This window comes from Bactrocera tryoni, unplaced genomic scaffold (genome assembly GCF_016617805.1).
Source record: "Bactrocera tryoni isolate S06 unplaced genomic scaffold, CSIRO_BtryS06_freeze2 scaffold_751, whole genome shotgun sequence".
Classification (NCBI taxonomy): domain Eukaryota; kingdom Metazoa; phylum Arthropoda; class Insecta; order Diptera; family Tephritidae; genus Bactrocera; species Bactrocera tryoni.
The window spans coordinates 28,916-47,419 of record NW_024396416.1 but is presented as its reverse complement, the minus strand read 5'-3'; the positions used below and the strand labels follow the sequence as shown (position 1 = coordinate 47,419).

General features: G+C 40.3%; 1 protein-coding gene across 1 annotated transcript; it reads left to right on the top strand.

Moving 5' to 3' along the window:
* The first annotated feature begins 9,146 nt into the window (after positions 1 to 9,146).
* Positions 9,147 to 18,153, top strand: LOC120781940. The gene is made up of 3 exons (XM_040114107.1): positions 9,147 to 9,356; positions 9,773 to 9,918; positions 16,539 to 18,153. The coding sequence occupies exons 1-3, from the start codon at positions 9,147 to 9,149 to the stop codon at positions 18,151 to 18,153; spliced, it is 1,971 nt and encodes a 656-aa protein (XP_039970041.1).
* The last annotated feature ends 351 nt before the right edge of the window (positions 18,154 to 18,504 follow it).

Genomic DNA, 18,504 nt, shown 5'->3' with positions numbered 1-18,504 from the left:
GGCTACGACAGACTGCAGCGGCACGACAGTGAACTGAAAACGTCGTTGTTCATCTTACTACATGTACATTTTGAGAAGCAACAACAACACAATGGCCGGCATGTACACCAAAACAACGCAGTTGTCCATTTTGCATGTACACAATTTCGTTGTGGCCATACTAATACCTTTCACTTCAATGAAATTTTAATATTTTGTTCAAAGTGAAATTTTTTTATGCAAAAAATAAGTAAATAGGTAAATATTTTTGCTTTAAATTATCACTTGTTATTACAAATGATATAATAGAGCTATAATATAGCTATTTTATGCTTTTATTTGTAAAATAACATCAAGTTTGTTAGAGCTGTGAATAATTTTACATTTTACATATTAGTGGCATCACCACTCTACCTCCTCTTTCTATCTTCCATTCTACTGTCAACTCTACTGTCGTCGTACTGTCGTTGGCAAAAATAGAAGGATATTGAAGTTAGCGAGAACGACAACTGTCGGCCTGCAGTCGTGTAGTCGTGCAGCTGTCAAAATAACACTGCCCATAAGAACGTCTGTATTTTAATATTTGACAGCCGCAGTCACCGACTAAACCTCGTACTGAGCAGTTGTGTTAGCGTCTTTCTCTGAGTTTATAGCTATTCATATAGCTCTCTTTTGGTGTTCTTTTTTTTTGCACTAAGGTCTGCTTACTTAAGTAACGCGATTAATACTTATTTTAAGTGAGAAATATAATCCAATACTTATATCAGTGTATTATATCTTTTCCACTATGCCCCCGGCGGGCTTCCAGTTCGGGGACAACAGGTTTGCTGCGCTGGCCCAAGGTCCCCAACCAAAACGTAAAAAATCGTATCAAAAACTGCAAGATGCTTTTCCTGACTTACCGCCAATAAAAGGTGATGATCCAAAGTATATTGTGATTAAATCCGACGAGAATTCTACACCCCTTTCGAAGGTTTCTTGTTTTCGTGTTTACAATGCCTTACTTACCGTGAGCAAAGATATAAACAAAATTAGTGAATTACGCGACGGCAGCCTATTACTGCTAGTGAAAAATAAGCAAGTAGCAGAAAAGTTTATAATAACGAAATGTCTTTTCAACATTGGCGCTGTTAGCGCTAGCTATCATCAACATCTTAATTCTAACAAAGGCACCATTTATGCACCGTTTTTAAACGATGTGCCTGAAAGCGAAATAATAGAAGGACTGAGTTCTTACGAAGTTTCCGCGGTTTATAAGTTCACTCGCAAAGTTGAAGGTGTTATAAAGCCTACTAGTGTTATGCTAATATCATTCAACAGTTATTCCCTTACAAACAAAATAGACATCGCATGGAGGATGACCTCTGTGCGACCATACGTGCCTAATCGAATGCGCTGCAGGTCATGCCAAAAATTGGGTCATACGCAAAAACATTGTAAGGGTTCCCCAACATGCGAAACTTGCAATTTCCCTTCTCCACACGATAATGACTGCATCCGAGTCATGTGTGCGAATTGTTCTGGCGAGCATCGTTCTTCGGACTATAAGTGTCCAAAGTATATGCAAACCAAAGGAATTTTAAAAATAAAGACACTAGAAAAGTGCAGTATGCACGAAGCCCTTAAAAAGTATAGAGAAAATACTTCCCTCCCTTCCCTCACTGCTAGCTTTGCACATGTCCTTCAATCTACAAAAGAGGTATCCTTTGTATCCACCACACCAACAAAAATTTCAGCCATCAACAATCTCACAAAATCTAAAAATACTCATAGAATTGCCGACAATGACTTGCCTAGTACATCAAAACAAAACGCAGAGGTCACCTCTGCTCCCAACTCATCAATAAACTCTTTAACTACAACAACAAACATATTTCCATCAACAAGCCTGCATCGATCAGTTCAGACTACAACAACGTCTCACATTCAGCTAAAAATATTAGCGACAACTGTACCCAACAAGCCTCTTTCTTAAATCCCAAACTTTTCAGTCCAACAACAGCCTCTCTCATTTCTAACTTAAACAACTCCTTAAACTAGCTTAATAAATATACTGACTTCAACAACACTACTACCAATACTACCGTGCAGTCTAATCCACCTAATCACGAAAATCTCTTTCCAACAACAAGCAATTCCAACGATAATCAATACTCTACTCAACATACTGAACAAATAGAAATTGACTCTGAATAAATACGCTTAGCCATTACTCTCTTTTGAACTAGTACTCAATTGGTGACACTCAGCTTCAACTGACTGCTCATTCGAGTTGATATTCTAGCTCTCTTCTATTTCCCTTTATCTTTTTTTCCTACATAGATCTTATGATTCCATTATTGCAATGGAATTTAAGCGGCTACACTAATAATTACAATGAGCTTCAATTATTAATACAAGATCATTCCCCAGCTATTATACTCTTAAATGAAACTCACATCTCTTTCAACTTGTCGGCTTTTACTCCTAAGCAGTACATTGGCATGTTTCACAATCTTCCACATATTAGCACAGGTAAAAGAGGTATTGCGATCCTCATATGAAGAGATATTCCACACAAAATTAATGCCATTCAATCCAACTTGCTGGCTATGTCGATCGAAATTATCTTAGTTAAAAAAAATCACCATTATCTGCACCTATATTGCACCAGATGAACATTTCACCAGTACAGACATCCTGCAATTAATCAACCAAGCTCCTTTAATTTTCGCTGGTGATTTTAATGCATGGAGTCCACTATGGGGCTCTCCAATAGCCAACAAGAGGGGCAAATGCATTGAAGACACTTTACTTTCCTCTAACTTAATATGTTTGAATAACGGATCCGCGACACACTTTTCCACTCACTCCACTTTTTCCCATGTAGATCTTACAATGTGCACCGACACACTTGCCACACAGTGCGAATGGAGTATACTCGATCACCTGCACGGAAGCGATCACTTCCCCATTGTACTAAAATTGCACCTAGGTTCAACAACTAAAAATCACAAAATAAATAAGGTATTCAAAACTGATTACGCTGATTGGGAGAAGTTTCAGACACATTGCGAGATAAATGGCAATAATACCCCAATATCTGACAACCCTAACCAAGAAAGTGCGAGGTTAACAAAAATTATCCGTTCAGCAGCGAATGTTAGCATGCCTCATACAAAGCCAACAGCAAGTTCAAAGAGTGTTCCTTGGTGGAATAAAGAAACCGCTGAATTGCGGGCAAAAAAACAGACAGCTTGGTATGAATACAAACGCGCTCGATCACTAGTCAACTTAATATCTTTCAGGAAAGCCAATGCTCTTTTCCGTCGTTCCGCGAAACAGGCCAAGCGTAAATGTTTTCAGGATTTCACAAGCAAAATAAATCCTTCGTCTAGTCCTAAGTTAATATGGAACGCTTTAAAAAAACTTTCTGGAGTGCCTAGAAATCTAACCATTCAATGCGTAAAGGGGCCAGCAGGTTTGGTAACCAATCCATCCGATATTTCCGAGTTATTTGCAAACCACTATTCTGAAACAAGCTCAGATATTTCATTCAGCACACAGTTTCAAACCTCTAAAACCACCACACTGTCCGACACTTCCTACTCTGTCTCCCCTCTTTCTTTTTCTGCTAAACAAATAGAAACCAGCATTTCACTGTCTGAATTCGAGTTCATTGCATCTACCGTTAAGGGTAAGTCCCCGGGGCAAGATAAAATTTCTTATCCAATTATCAGACATATGCCAAAAAGCCTCAAGCTCCGATTGGTAAAGCTTTATAACAAAATTTTCAATACTGGTGTCTACCCACAATTTTGGAAAACGTCCTGTGTCATACCAATACTTAAACCACACAAATCCTCCGATGAACTTGCTAACTATAGGCCGATTTCCCTCCTTCCATGTATGGGCAAAATTTTGGAAAAGATCGTGGCTAACCGCTTGATGTGGTATGCTCAGCGAAACAAGTTCATATCACCGAATCAAGTCGCCTACAAAAAAGGTCAAGGCACGTTAGATGCTTTAATCCAACTAGACTACTTCATTACTAACGCTTTGTCTAGCAAAAACCACGTGTCCGTACTATCTCTGGACTTTCACAGAGCTTTCGACAAAATTGGAGCCCATATTATTATTCGTCAACTAAGAAAATGGAAAATAGGCCAGAATATGATACGTTTTATTACTAACTTTCTCACAAACAGAAAACTCAAAGTCAACGTAAATGGTTTTCTTTCTTCAACACTCCCGCTTTCTAATGGTACGCCGCAAGGCTCACCTCTTTCTGCCCTCCTTTTTATCATTGCTTTCGATGATATTAGTAGGATGGTAAAAAATTACAAAGGAGTTGAGCACCAGATCTATGCTGACGATGTCCTAATCTACACAAAAGTCTCTGACGTTAATTTAGCTCAATCCTTATTTACTAATATACTCGCCAGAATTGAGACATGGTCACTGGAGTCTGGTGCTTCACTTTCCTTACACAAAATACACATCCTTCATGTATGTAGGAAGCAAAATTGCAACGGTATTTCACTAACCCACAACCAAACTAACATCGAATGTAAAACACAGCTGAAAATACTAGGATTAATTTTTGACTCTAATTATAATTTTAATGCTCACTGTAAATATGTCAGAAACTCGTTAATGCTAGCACGATTAAATATTGTTAAATATCTCTCTCGTCTAAGCATTCATTTATTCATCCGAACACACTAGTCAATGTTGTCAGAGCTTTGCTAACTTCAAAAATAGATTATGGGCTCCCCCATTCATGGCAATTGCTCCAAAAGCAGTATCAACCTTTTAAATGCACTCTTACCATTGCGCAATACGGCGAAGTCTCCGGGCCTTTCCAACCTCGCCAATAAAAACGATAATGGCTGAATCTGGTTTACCAACTATTCCAAAATAAAATTATAGATTCTTCGCTTCAAATTCTTGCGAAAACGGCTGAGAACACCAACCCATTACTAAATACAACTATCACGCATGCCACGAAAAAAAGAAAAATTCCAAGAATACAATCGGCTATTTCGAGATGCTTAAGTTTCACTGCAGAAAATAATATTTTACGTAACGCAACACGCAAATTCACCACTCGACATCCTCCCTGTCTGATCAATGATAAAATACTACAGAATAAGCTTATGTTTTTGTCCAAGCAAAACACACCAAACGAAGTCTTTCAACAAACCTTTGCTGAACTGGAATCTAATTACACAAATAATGGCTGGCAGTTATTGTTTACGGATGGCTCCAAGTCCACCGATTCCACTTCGTTAGCAGTTGTCACTGCCACAGGAGAAATTATTTGCAATTGGCTTCTTCCCTCAACGGCCTCTGTAATTACCGCTGAAGGATCTGCTATCCTTCCAATCGCAATCCCATAATAGAAGTTATCAGAGACGCGGTCATTGGTGCCCCCCAGAAAATCCAAGTAATGTGGACTTTCGGCCATGCTGGTATTACAGGCAACCACTTAGCAGACCTCGCTGCGAAAAAATGTAGCCAAGACTCCTGCCTTAACATACTACGTCTCATCCAAGCAAGACATTCTTAACCTTATTAAGCACAAAAGGCATCAAAAACGCAAGCGAATGGAAAACATTTAAACATCACTACGCGGTCATAAACCCAGCCAGAAATCGTATAATCTAATTTTCGTCAACAGTTCCAACTAGCGCAATGAAGACATATACTCGATTAAGGATTGGACACACTATGCATAACACACGCCCACTTACTATCGGGTAAAAGCCCATCCATTTGCCCCCTTTGCGATGACACCGCTACTATCAAACACTTACTCACACTCTGTCCGATGCTTCACCCAACAGCCCACAACTCTGGCAACATTGATCTCATGAAAACTACTAAGTGAACCTTCAGAAAAAAACGTGATGATTGTATATAGATTCTTAAAAACCAACGATTTGTTAAAATATATTTAAGCAACTTACATCTTTACTAACCCTTAGCAAATAGAATTTTTCACCTAGTTATAATTACAAGACGGCTGAAGGCCTCGTAGCCAGTGCTGCGTTTATGTATTTATATCGGGTGATTTTTTAAGAGCTTGATAACTTTTTTTTAAAAAAAAACGCATAAAATTTGCAAAATCTCATCGGTTCTTTATTTGAAACGTTAGATTGGTTCATGACATTTACTTTTTGAAGATAATTTCATTTAAATGTTGACCGCGGCTGCGTCTTAGGTGGTCCATTCGGAAGAAGTCCAATTTTGGGCAACTTTTTCGAGCATTTCGGCCGGAATAGCCCGAATTTCTTCGGAAATGTTGTCTTCCAAAGCTGGAATAGTTGCTGGCTTATTTCTGTAGACTTTAGACTTGACGTAGCCCCACAAAAAATAGTCTAAAGGCGTTAAATCGTATGATCTTGGTGGCCAACTTGATGGCTCCATTTCTTGAGATGAATTGTTCTCCGAAGTTTTCCCTCAAAACGGCCAAGGGCAGAATCGCGAGCCGTGTGCGCATGTAGCGCCATCTTGTTGAAACCACATGTCAACAAAGTTCAAGTCTCTTCATATTTGGCAACATAAAGTTTGTTAGTGATCTTGCTGAGACATGGGAGCTTCAACAAGATGGCGCTACATGCCACACAGCTCGCGATTCTATGGCATATTTTGAGGGAAAACTTTCGGAGAACAATTCATCTCAAGAAATGGACCCGTAAGTTGGCCACCAAGATCATGCGATTTAACGCCTTTAGACTATTTTTTTTTGTAACGTCAAGCCCAAAGTCTAGCCAAATTCAGCAACTATTCCAGCTTTTGAAGACAACATTTCCGAAGAAATTCGGGCTATTCCGGCCGAAATGCTCGGAAAAGTTGCCCAAAATTGGACTTTCCGAATGGACCACTCCAAGACGCAGCTGCGGTCAACATTTAAATGAAATTATCTTCAAAAAGTAAATGTCATGAACCAATCTAACGTTTCAAATAAAGAACCGATGAGATTTTGCAAATTTTATGCGTTTTTTTTTAAAAAAAAGTTATCAAGCTCTTAAAAAATCACCCGATATAATAAAACTCTTTTTGTTATATGAATTATTATAAATAAATAAATAAATAAATATTTGACAGATGTAGTTTGCAGTCTGTCGTAGCCATTGTGTTTACACTTTGAAGTGAGCGACAACAAGAAAGCCAAGCAGCTAAGGCTAAGCAAGGGAGAGCAGCACCGGCAGAGCAGCACCGGCAAAGCAGCACAGGCAAAGACGCACAGGCAAACAGCAAAAGCAAAGGCGCACAGGCGAAGCAGCAAAGGGAGAGCAGCAAAGGCAAAGCAGCGTAGCAGCCATCCCAGAAGGACAGCAACAAACGAATAGTGTAGTGTTAAATTAAATAACCCAGTGAACAAAAGTGAAAGTGAAGTGCTTGTGAATTTGTATCTGTATTTGTATTTGGATTTTAATAAAGCAATTAAGCACAAAGCAATTTTGTTTGTGTATATACATATTCGAAGACTAGGCGTGCAAGTGCATTGGGTCAATTAACCAGCAATCTAAATTTCGGAAAAATACTTTGAGGAAATACTTCACTAAATTTGCAAGTGCAAGTACAGGTGCTTTGGGCCGATTACCCAGCAAGCACATTCTAATTAAATTCGAAAAAATAATAAAATTTGAGAAAATAGTTTACTAAATTTATTCTTTTTTTGTGCCATCGAAAATTCACGCTTCACTGAGAAACAACGCACTACTAATTTGTAGTTTGTCCGCGTTTGGTTCCATAACTTTTGAACTTTTGCAACATATTTGCAAATATTTTTTATAGATTTTGTGCAACATTTTGCAGTTCCGGTTCAATTACACAATGGAAGCCATCAGAGCATTTAACACAGCTGCAGATGCTCTACTGGAGTTTGAGGAGTCTTTTACTCCAACAGCAACCAACCAAAGTGCCTACTCTCTTGAAGTACAGCAAGCTGAACTGAAATCTCTGTGAGCAGAGGGAAAGTCAGAATACAAGTTGTGTTTGCCAAAGGTGGATCCTTCTGGCACAATCTCAATTGACGACATTAAGCTCAAATATTCAAGCTGTTACCACGCGAATGTGTGTTGCGCGGCCTTGATGGGCGAACACATGCATAACCTCACGGCTTTCAACCAAAGCCCTACTTCAAATTCTACGGTGATTCAACCTGAACGGTTACAACAAACGGTAGAACCCGTGAGGTATACCATCAACTTACCGCCATGTGATACCGAAATATTTCATGGCGATGTTTTACAATGGCCCTGTTTTAGGGATTTATTTGCCGCCATTTATGGGAATAACGCAAGGCTATCTCCAGTAGAACAGTTATTCCATTTAAATCAAAAGACACGAGGTGAAGCAAAAGCTATTGTTTCGAAAGCGCCACTGACGAATGACGGATTCGCATTGGCTTGGAATAATTTGTTGTGTAGGTATGAAAGCGTATGAAAACAAGCGAGTGCTTGTCAACACACAATTAAATTTATTATTCAAGCTTCCGCACATTTCTTCAGAATCTGAGACCGAACTCAGAAATTTACAGCGGGAGATTAATAGCTGCATTTCAGCTTTACAAATACATGGCATCAATGTAGATAGTTGGGATGCCACATTTACGTATTTGTGTTCTATCCGACTGCCGGACTATACACTGTCGCTTTGGGAACAATCTCTGGATTCGGATTCAGAGATGGGTTGACTAAGACAAATTTCTAACCAAACGGGTTAAAACGCTTGAAAGAGTATCAAACCTCAAAGCCGATTTGGGTACTCAACCCAAGATTAAGTCGGCTGATGGTGAAGGTCCGATACCAACCTTGCAGTCAACGATTGGATCCAATCCCATCAATGCCCATCACGCCAAGACAAATAATATCAAATGTAAACTGTGTTCATCTCAATCGCACATTTTGAAAACTTGTCAAAGATTCATTGAGATGCAGCCTAATGCACGACTAAATGCTGTCAGAAAACTTCACGTCTGCTTAAATTGTTTATCGGACTCATATGAAGTCAAAAATTGCAAAAGTATGTTTAATTGTAATAAATGTAAACAGAGACATCACTCCATTATTCACCGGGATCAGAGTGAGGAAATAGCTCAGATGTCCGACAGCACAAACCCTACTGAGATTTCTACTAAATCTCATGTGGCCTCTATTAAGACCAATGTTTCAAATATGCCTACCAGTCGAAGCATGCTCTTAGGTACAGCCATGGTGACCATATGTCACAACGAGAGCACCTTCATTGTCAGAGCCCTGATTGATTCAGGATCTGAAGCCACCTTCGTAAGCAATAGTCTGCAAAAACGCTTACATCTGGCAAGCAAAAAGATCAGCGCGCGAGTTTCAGGATTGAATAATACCGTATCAGGACGAGTTCAATCGGTATGCTCGATCACAATTGGTTCGCCCCGTAAAAAAAGTTTAAGACTAGAAGCGGAGGCATTGGTACTGCCAAAATTGACTGGACTGCTTCCATCCAGATCAATAAACCCTTCAATTGTTAAAAGGTTACCCAATATCCCCTTAGCGGATAATAATTTCTATACGAGTCAAAAGGTTGACTTGTTGATCGGAGCAGATCTTTACCCCAAAATTATACTAAATGGGGTAAAATCGAAAATTTTCGGATCCATCGATGCACACCGTACGGTGTTCGGTTGGATTTTAACAGGTTCCGTTCCCTCCGAAGAAACGAAGATAAATGGTAAAGGCGACGGACAAAATTCAGCAATAACTCACCAACAATCACAAAACCATTTTTGTATTAAAATAATACTAATGTTTTATTTATACAACAGCAACAACATCAGCAGCATCAACACCAGCAGCATATACAACAGGATGGCAAAACAATTGATGTGCCCGGCTCATCGAATCACCCCATACACATGGTGGTGCATTTCGAGCACCCGGCGTTGGGATGCAATCGCACAACGGTGACCAGGTATCTGGCAGCAGTTCGTCACAAAAACACAATCCGATGCCACACCTGCAGGCATTCCACGGCGGCCTGCATTCTCATCTGTTGTGCCGCCAACAACATGCTGCAGCCGCAATGCAACGAGAATCCGCAAAAGCAAAAAGACGGAACAATTGTGATCCAGATAAGCTCTTCTTGCTTTCACTCTACGAGGAGATGAAACGTGTGCCCGAAGAGATACGACTCGATGTCACACCAGTGAAACAGGAGAGAACCCAATCACAAGTGACAAGATACAATTGTCACAGCTTGCGCAAATAACGCACAGCATGTATCAGCTGCAAAGGAAATACGACGAATCGGCACGACGAATTCGGACCCCTCTCAACCATGTCAACCGACGTCATATGTCACGCAAAGCTCTGACCAACGATGCCTCTCCCGCATACCACATGCCCAAGATCGAGCCAGACTCGAGTCGTCTCGCCGACTTCGGCATGCTGGTAACTTCCTTTCGGATTGGCGGCAGGGCAACGATCGATTGAGACTCGATTCGTCTCAACGACATTGCCCGGACCGAGCGGAACGCCATTCTTTCCGCCGGCCACCCCATCCGAGGCGAAGGCGTGGACGAGACGCTCGACGTCAAGCAGATGCACGCCGTATCATCAAGGATAGGCAAGCAACTCTACCTTGGCAGCAAGAAAGTGCGCTGTCACCAACCGCCTTAATAAGTGTGCGAACTGCTACAAGGTTAATAATAGTGCGTTCTATGATTAGCCCGAGATCTACAAGTCAGCGCCAGTCGCGGTAATTTTTGGAACGGACGCTTACTCCCGGCTCATGTTGCCAGGGTTACAACCAGCGGCAGTGGGTCAAACCATCGCCCAAAATACGACGCTGGGATATACAATATCTAACGTGGTATAACATCGGCACAACAAAGTGCACTGGCTGCCAACGCCTCTCACATTTACCACCTACCCAGGATCGAGTTAGACTCGAGTCGTCTCGCCGACCTCGGAAGGTGGTGACTTCTATGCAAATTGGCGGCATGCCAATGACCGACTGAGACTCGATTCATCTCAGCGGCATTTCCCGGACCGAACCAGACTCGATTCGTTTCGTCGGCCACCCCATTTGCAAAGGAGACGTGGAAGAGGAAGTGCAGGAGCCAGTTAGTTAAGTTAGTTTTAAGTAATTTATTATAAACTGCATTTGCAGTAATACTGCAAGGCGGGGAGAATGTTAACACCGCCCCGCCCAATTTGTTTTGCCACGTCTGTATCAACAGAGTAATCTTTTCTTTTCTTCCTTTTCGAAGTTTTTTCGAAGTTTCAATTAGCGCGCAACTAAACACTAACTAAAAAAGTTGCGCGCGCTCTCTCCTTTTGCGACAACCTAGCGATACAGACGTGGTAAGTGTGTTTCCAATTTATTATATTTAAATACATATATTACATATATGAAACTTTTTGGGTTTTATTTAACTTTTGTGGAATAAATTTGCGCCGACCGTTTCCCCACGGCCAACCACATCAACGGAACGAGCGAGCACCGTGCTCCACCACCCGAATTATCATTGCTTGCCTTTATTGCTATTCGAGCAAGCCCCGTCTGGAGCGTCATATATATATATATATATATGCAAGAAAATCGGTTTTATACCTAAATGTAAAATTGTGGACTTTTTCCAAATGCACTGCCGTTATGGCTTTATGTCAACTTGAGTAAGATGGTGAGGGTTAATTAATTTTTAGGTATAAAACCGTTTTGGCTTTATGCCAACTTCAGTAAGATGAAGAAGGTAAATTAACTTTAATATGTAAAGTTAATGATTTGAAAATACTTGATATGGATTTCTAAACGTATATGCAAGGAAATAGGTTTTATACCTAAATGTAAAATTGTGGAATTTTTCCAAATGCACCGCCGTTTTGGTTTTATGCCAACTTCTGTAAAATGACGAAGGTGCATTAACTTAAATATGTGACGTTAATGATTTGAATCAACTCGATATGGATTGCTAATTATTTAAATGCAGGAAAATCGGTTTTATACCTAAAGGTAAAGTTCTGTAATTTTTCCCAATGCACTGTCGTTTTGGCTTTATGCCAACTTGAGTAAGATGACGAAGGTTAATTAACTTGAATATGTGAATTTAATGATTTGAAGCAACTTGATATGGATTTCTAAATGTGTACGTGCATGAAAATCGGTTTTATACCTAAATGTAAAATTGTGGATTGTTCATACCAAATGAACACATCCCTGCATTGTTCTCCTAACTCGTCTAAATTAAAATGAGTTAGAGGACAATGCATAAAACAATCTAACAGCGCCAACATAACAACGAACTACCCAACAAACAGAAACACACAATAAAACGAATCACCAAAAGTAGCGGACGGACACAGGCGCCAAAAAGCAGCAGTAGCAGTATCAGCAGCAGCATTATTAGCAGCGACAAATGTAACAACAGCAGCAGAATCTTTGAAGATCAACGCAGGAATGAGTAAACCACAATTTATATTATACAGTTATATAATAATTGTATTTATATCCTAAATAACCCAAATTATAAGTATATACCCACACAATTGTATATACTAACATACACATATGTACATACATATATTACTTACCCTCAAATATATACATCTGAATTGTTATCCAAGTCCTAATAATTTTTATTTTATTTGGCACACCGGCAAACACACGTCGATAACCCCGACATTTTGGTCCTTCGAGACGGATCCCCTGCCTATTAAAATAAACCCACCCAATTAGCCATCGTTTGGATCATCAGGATTCACCAACCCAACAACCACCTTTCGGATCTTCAGGATATTATATTATTTTCAATCACCCTTCGGTTCCTCAGGATTACGATATTCATCCACACAACTAACCCGACCCAACATTGGATTTATGTGTGAGTACATAAGGACAAATTTATTTAAAAAATAAATATACATATATATATTTAAATAAAAGATGTAGGAAAAATTTCAAAAGACCCATTAGGGGCGCGCCAGTCGTTTCTTCTTTTCGCTACGTGGCGCCAATTGGATATTCCAAGCGAAGTCAGGTCCTTCTCTACTTGGTCCTTCCAACGGAGCGGAGGTCTTCCTCTTCCTCTGGTTTTCCCGGCGGGTACTGTGCTTCCTTGTCCAGCCTGTTGAAAGCAGAACTAACGGCGCGGGTGTTGAGGCCGATGATATCGATATCATTGGCATACGCCAGCAGCTGTCCACTCTTATAGAAGATGGCACCTTCTCTTTTTAGTTCTGCAGCTCGAACTATTTTCTCCAGAAGCAGGTTGAAGAAGTCGCACGATAGGGAGTCGCCTTGTCTGAAACCTCGTTTGGTATCGAACGGCTCAGAGAGGTCCTTCCCGATCTTGACGGAGCTTTCGGTGTTACTCAACGTCAGTTTACACAGCCGTATTAGTTTTGCGGGGATACCAAATTCAGACCTTGCTGCATAAAGGCAGCTCCTTTTCGTGCTGTCGAAAGCAGCTTTGAAATCGACGAAGAGATGGTGTGTGTCGATTCTTCTTTCACGGGTCTTTTCCAAGATTTGGCGCATGGTGAATATCTGGTCGGTTGTCGATTTTCCAGCTCTGAAGCCACACTGATAAGGTCCAATCAGTTTGTTGACGGTGGGCTTTAATATTTCACACAATACGCTCGATAGAACCTTATATGCGATGTTGGGCTGGCTAATCCCACGGTAGTTGGCGCAGATTGTGGGGTCTCCTTTTTTATGGATTGGGCATAGCACACTTAAATTCCAATCGTCGGGCATGATTTCGTCCGACCATATTTTACAAAGAAGCTGATGCATGCTCCTTATCAGTTCTTCGCCGCCGTGTTTGAATAGCTCGGCCGGCAATCCGTCGGCCGCTGCCGCTTTGTTGTTCTTCAGGCGGGCAATTGCTATTCGAACTTCTTCATGGTCGGGCATTGGAACGCCTGCTCCATCGTCAACGATTGGGGAATCGGTTTCGCCTTCTTCTGGCGTTGTGCATTCACTGTCATTCAGCAGGCTGGAGAAGTGTTCCTTTTAATTTTAGTATGCTCTGGGCATCAGTGACTAGATCACCTTTGGGGGTTCTACAAGAGTATGCTCCGGTCTTGAAACCTTCTGTAAGCTGCCGCATTTTTTCGTAGAATTTTCGAGCATTACCCCTGTCGGCCAGCGGCTTATCAAGCTCTACGTACTCACGCATTTCAGCCTCTTTCTTTTTCTGTCTCCCGCACGTGTTGTGGTCGATCGAAACGTTGCGAGGTAAGCAGTCTGTTTTCTCTCCGCTGAGACACTGCACTCCTCGTCGTACCAGTTGTTCTTTTGCACTTTCGGAAAACCAATGGTTTCGGTTGCAGCTGTACGTAAGGAGTTTGAAATGCCGTCCCACAGTTCCCTTATACGGAGTTGTGGACGAGTGCTCTCAGAGAGCAGGAGTGCAAGCCGAGTAGAAAATCGTTCGGCTGTCTGATTTGATTGCAGCTTCTCGACGTCGAACCTTCCTTGTGTTTGGTGGCGTGCGTTTTTTGCTGCACAGAGGCGGGAGCGAATTTTAGCTGCAACAAGATAGTGGTCCGAGTGAAATATCCTAGTACATATATACCCTAATATATATTAAAGTGAAATTTATAACGTTAAAACTAAACTAAATATCTTTTAATTAAACGCAATCGGCCCCATCCGTCGACATACCCCGACATTTTTGGTAATATAATAATATAAAGTGCAAATCATATTTGTTAAAAAATAATACCCAATTGCCAAATTGTGTCCTTAAGAACACTTAAGCATAATTTATTTGTTTTATTGGGTTGACAAAAAGTTGATTTGCACTATTTTATTATATATACATACATACCTGCATATACTTACCCAAGAGAAGAAGTGCAATAATAAAATATATGCATATATTTTGCCGTCGGCTATTGCATTCTTCTCCTTAAACTAAAATTACATATAAATAAATATACACTCGCTAATACCTACGAATAGCGCACCCATCCGCATTATATTTGTTGGTGACGAAAATTGCTAGCGAATAGCACGTCAAAAGACAAATACCCAGTAGGAAATTAAAAAGGTGACCCAGTAGGAAAAAATACAAAACCCTGCAAAAGTTTAATTTATCGATTTTTTTCTACGAATCATCGGAAATTTAATAATTTCATATAAATATTAACAATCGGACACCATCGATATAAAAACAATAAAATTAATTTGAAATTAAATAAATAAATCACTATACAAAAAGTTTTTAAAATTTGTTTTCTTACATTTTCGTAACCCTACGCGACTTATTTTTCTCATTTAACCCAAATATTAAATATATCTTACCGAAAAATGGAAATGGAAGATTTTAAAATTACAACAACAGATTTGATTGAATTCGTGGAAGACCATCTTCAGACCCAAAGTGAAGATGATTCGGTCTATACCCTAGAAATTAAAAGGGTCGAACTAAATTCGCTCTATGAAAAAGCAAAGCGCTCATTCGATGCGATCAGAAGAATTTCTCGCGAAAGTCATGAAACCATCGATTTCTTTAAAGTGAAAGAAAAATATCAAAAAAGTTATCGAATGTACCTCTCTTGCTTAGCTTCCATCAACGAAGATGTAGATGCGCGTAAAACACAAGTGTCAAACCAACCCATTAAGGAAAGGACTTCAGAAGCCACAATGATGGATTTCGCTCCTGCAGTTCACCTTCCACCATGCGACACCGACATCTTTTACGGAGATTACACAACTTGGCCCACCTTTCGGGATATGTTTACAGCCCTGTATATCCGTAACCCAAGGATTAGTAACGTTGAAAGACTCTTTCACCTTACTCAGAAGACCCGAGGAGAAGCAAAAGATGTTATTCAAAACGCACCCCTAACAAATGATGGTTTCATACTCGCTTGGAAAAATTTAGTCGACCAATATGAAAATAAGAGGTTGCAGGTAAACACCCAATTAAAGACCCTTTTTAACCTACCCCAAGTAACTCAGGAAACAGGTTGTGCTATAAAAAGCTTACAACGTTCCGTTAATAACGTTTTAACTAATTTAAATAACCTTGAGATTGACACACAAAGCTGGGATCCGATATTGATATATCTTTGTAGTTCAAAACTACCTAAACAAACTCTCGAAACCTTTGAATATACCCTAGCAGATAATTCAGATATACCGACGTGGTCAAATTTCGACAGTTTTTTAACCCACAAATACAAAACCCTCGAATCTGTTGGAAATTTCAAAGCTTCAGTAGCAAAATTACCCCCATTCCACACCGGTACGGTTAAAAGAACAGATGAAAAGAAATATAACACTTTTCATGCAAACGTGGCTGAAACGCCAATAGCTAGACCCTCTAATACTCAAAGGAATACTAATTTCAACTTTACCCAACAAAATATAGATACAGAAAGCTGTAAGCTCTGCAAAAAGCAGCACCCTATTCGAGAATGTCCCAAATTTCTCGCAATGAATGTAGAGACACGTATCTCCACAATCAAAAAATTTGGTTATTGCTATAACTGCTTGGCCATTTCACATAGCTACAAGAACTGTGTGAGTTAATTCTCGTGTCGTAAGTGTCACAAAAAACACAATACTCTGATACACAGAGAATCCAGCTTTCGACCTGAATCCACTCCGGAAATACCAAACGTCACTAGTTCGAACCCTGAAAACGCTTCCAGTACCGCACCACCCACCCAAAGCACAAATACAACTCGGCAATCCTACACAACAACTATACAGTCCACTAAATCATCAACCCAAGACCCACCCAATCCAAGTAGGAAGCAGATATTACTCGGTACTGCAATGGTTCAAATAGAACTTAATGGCCAACGATATTCCGCGAGAGCTCTTATTGATTCAGGATCGGAAGCCACATTTATATCTCGAAGACTTCAAAGAAGTTTGGATATACCCACCCACTTTGCATCAGCCCAAGTGACCGGACTAAACAATGCAGTTTCAGCAACACCAACGAGTATTTGTGAAATCACACTTTGCTCACCCTTAAACACCAATTATAAGCTATCAGCACAGGCATTTATACTAAATAGCCTAACTGATAATTTACCCTCATACCCCATAGATCCAAAGCAGTGTCTTAAAAATCTTGGATTCACATTAGCCGACACTCAATTTCACAAACCCAGACCCGTGGATATACTAATCGGTAGTGATGTCTATCCCAGTATTTTACTCAATGGAGTAAAGCGAAACGTACTAGGTTCACTCTTAGCTCAAGAGACAGAATTCGGATGGATATTGTCCGGACCCATCACCCAACCCACCCATAGTTCCACCATAGTTTCATTTCACAATAAAGTGAACCCTGAGAATCTACTCACACGTTTTTGGGAGGTGGAGGAAATCCCAAAGGAATCCGTAGTTTCCAAATCAGATCAAATTTGTGAGGAAATTTTCCAAAAAACTACCCGTTGTAATTCAAATGGGCGCTATATAGTAACCCTACCCTTCAAAGAACCCGACAATATTGATATCGGATACTCTAGACATATAGCGTTGGCCCAATTCCTCCGAAATGAACGAGCTTTACTTAAAAAACCCGAAGTGAAGGCAGAATATGACAAAGCAATTATGGAATATTTGGAACTCGGACAAATGAAGAAAGTGGAGTATGACCCTTCTGGTAAAGCGACCCAATATTACTTACCACACCACGCAGTCATTAAACCCGATCGTATAACCACGAAATTACGTGTGGTATTTAATGCATCTTGCCCCACGTCAAATCACAAAAGCTTGAATGACGTCTTACATATCGGGCCTACTTTACAGAAAGACCTTGTCATTCTGATCACAAATTGGCGACTCTTCCAATTCGTTTTTAATGCGGATATTCAGAAAATGTACCGGCAAATACTCGTAGACCCTAAACACACTCGTTTCCAAAGGATATTATTTAGGAAGTCCCCGGAAGACACAATAGAAGACTTCGAATTGCAAACAGTCACGTTCGGCATAAATTGTGCGCCGTATCTAGCGATCCGTACCCTCATGAAGCTAGCCGATGATGTTGAAGAAACCCACCCATTAGCAGCCAAAATACTTCGCCAGGAAATGTATGTAGACGATGTTTTAGCTGGAACTCATGACCTGACCACGGCAAAGTCAGCACGAGATGAACTCATTTCCGCTCTGAAGACCTCCCAGGATTCGCTCTGCGAAAATGGACCTCCAATGACCCACACATTCTTCTGAAGGGACTTCCAGAGGATCATCTTTAGAAACGGAAACACTAAACCTTTCGGAACCCGAGAACACCAAAACCCTGGGCATTCAATGGAACTCTAAAAAGGATTCATTTTTCTTCCTCGTCAACCCAATGGAGAAAAAACCCGCACACACCAAACGTGAAGTTTTATCAGCCATAGCAAAATTGTTTGACCCAGCCGGTTGGCTTAGTCCAATAGTAATTACGGCAAAAATAATTATGCAACAAATATGGCTAGATAAAACTGACTGGGATGAAAGCCTGAAGCCCTTTACCCTTCATCGATGCAACAGTTTCGTAAAGGATTATGAAAACATAAATAAAATTGAAATACCCAG

What these genes read in the sequence shown, in the direction of transcription:
- LOC120781940 (XM_040114107.1), top strand. Translation starts at nt 9,147, where the DNA reads ATGCCTACCAGTCGAAGCATGCTCTTAGGTACAGCCATGGTGACCATA. An exon ending in TATCAGGACGAGTTCAATCG is followed by an intron (nt 9,357 to 9,772) that starts GTATGCTCGATC and finishes TTTATACAACAG; the next exon opens with CAACAACATCAGCAGCATCA. An exon ending in AATCGCACAACGGTGACCAG is followed by an intron (nt 9,919 to 16,538) that starts GTATCTGGCAGC and finishes TCTGATACACAG; the next exon opens with AGAATCCAGCTTTCGACCTG.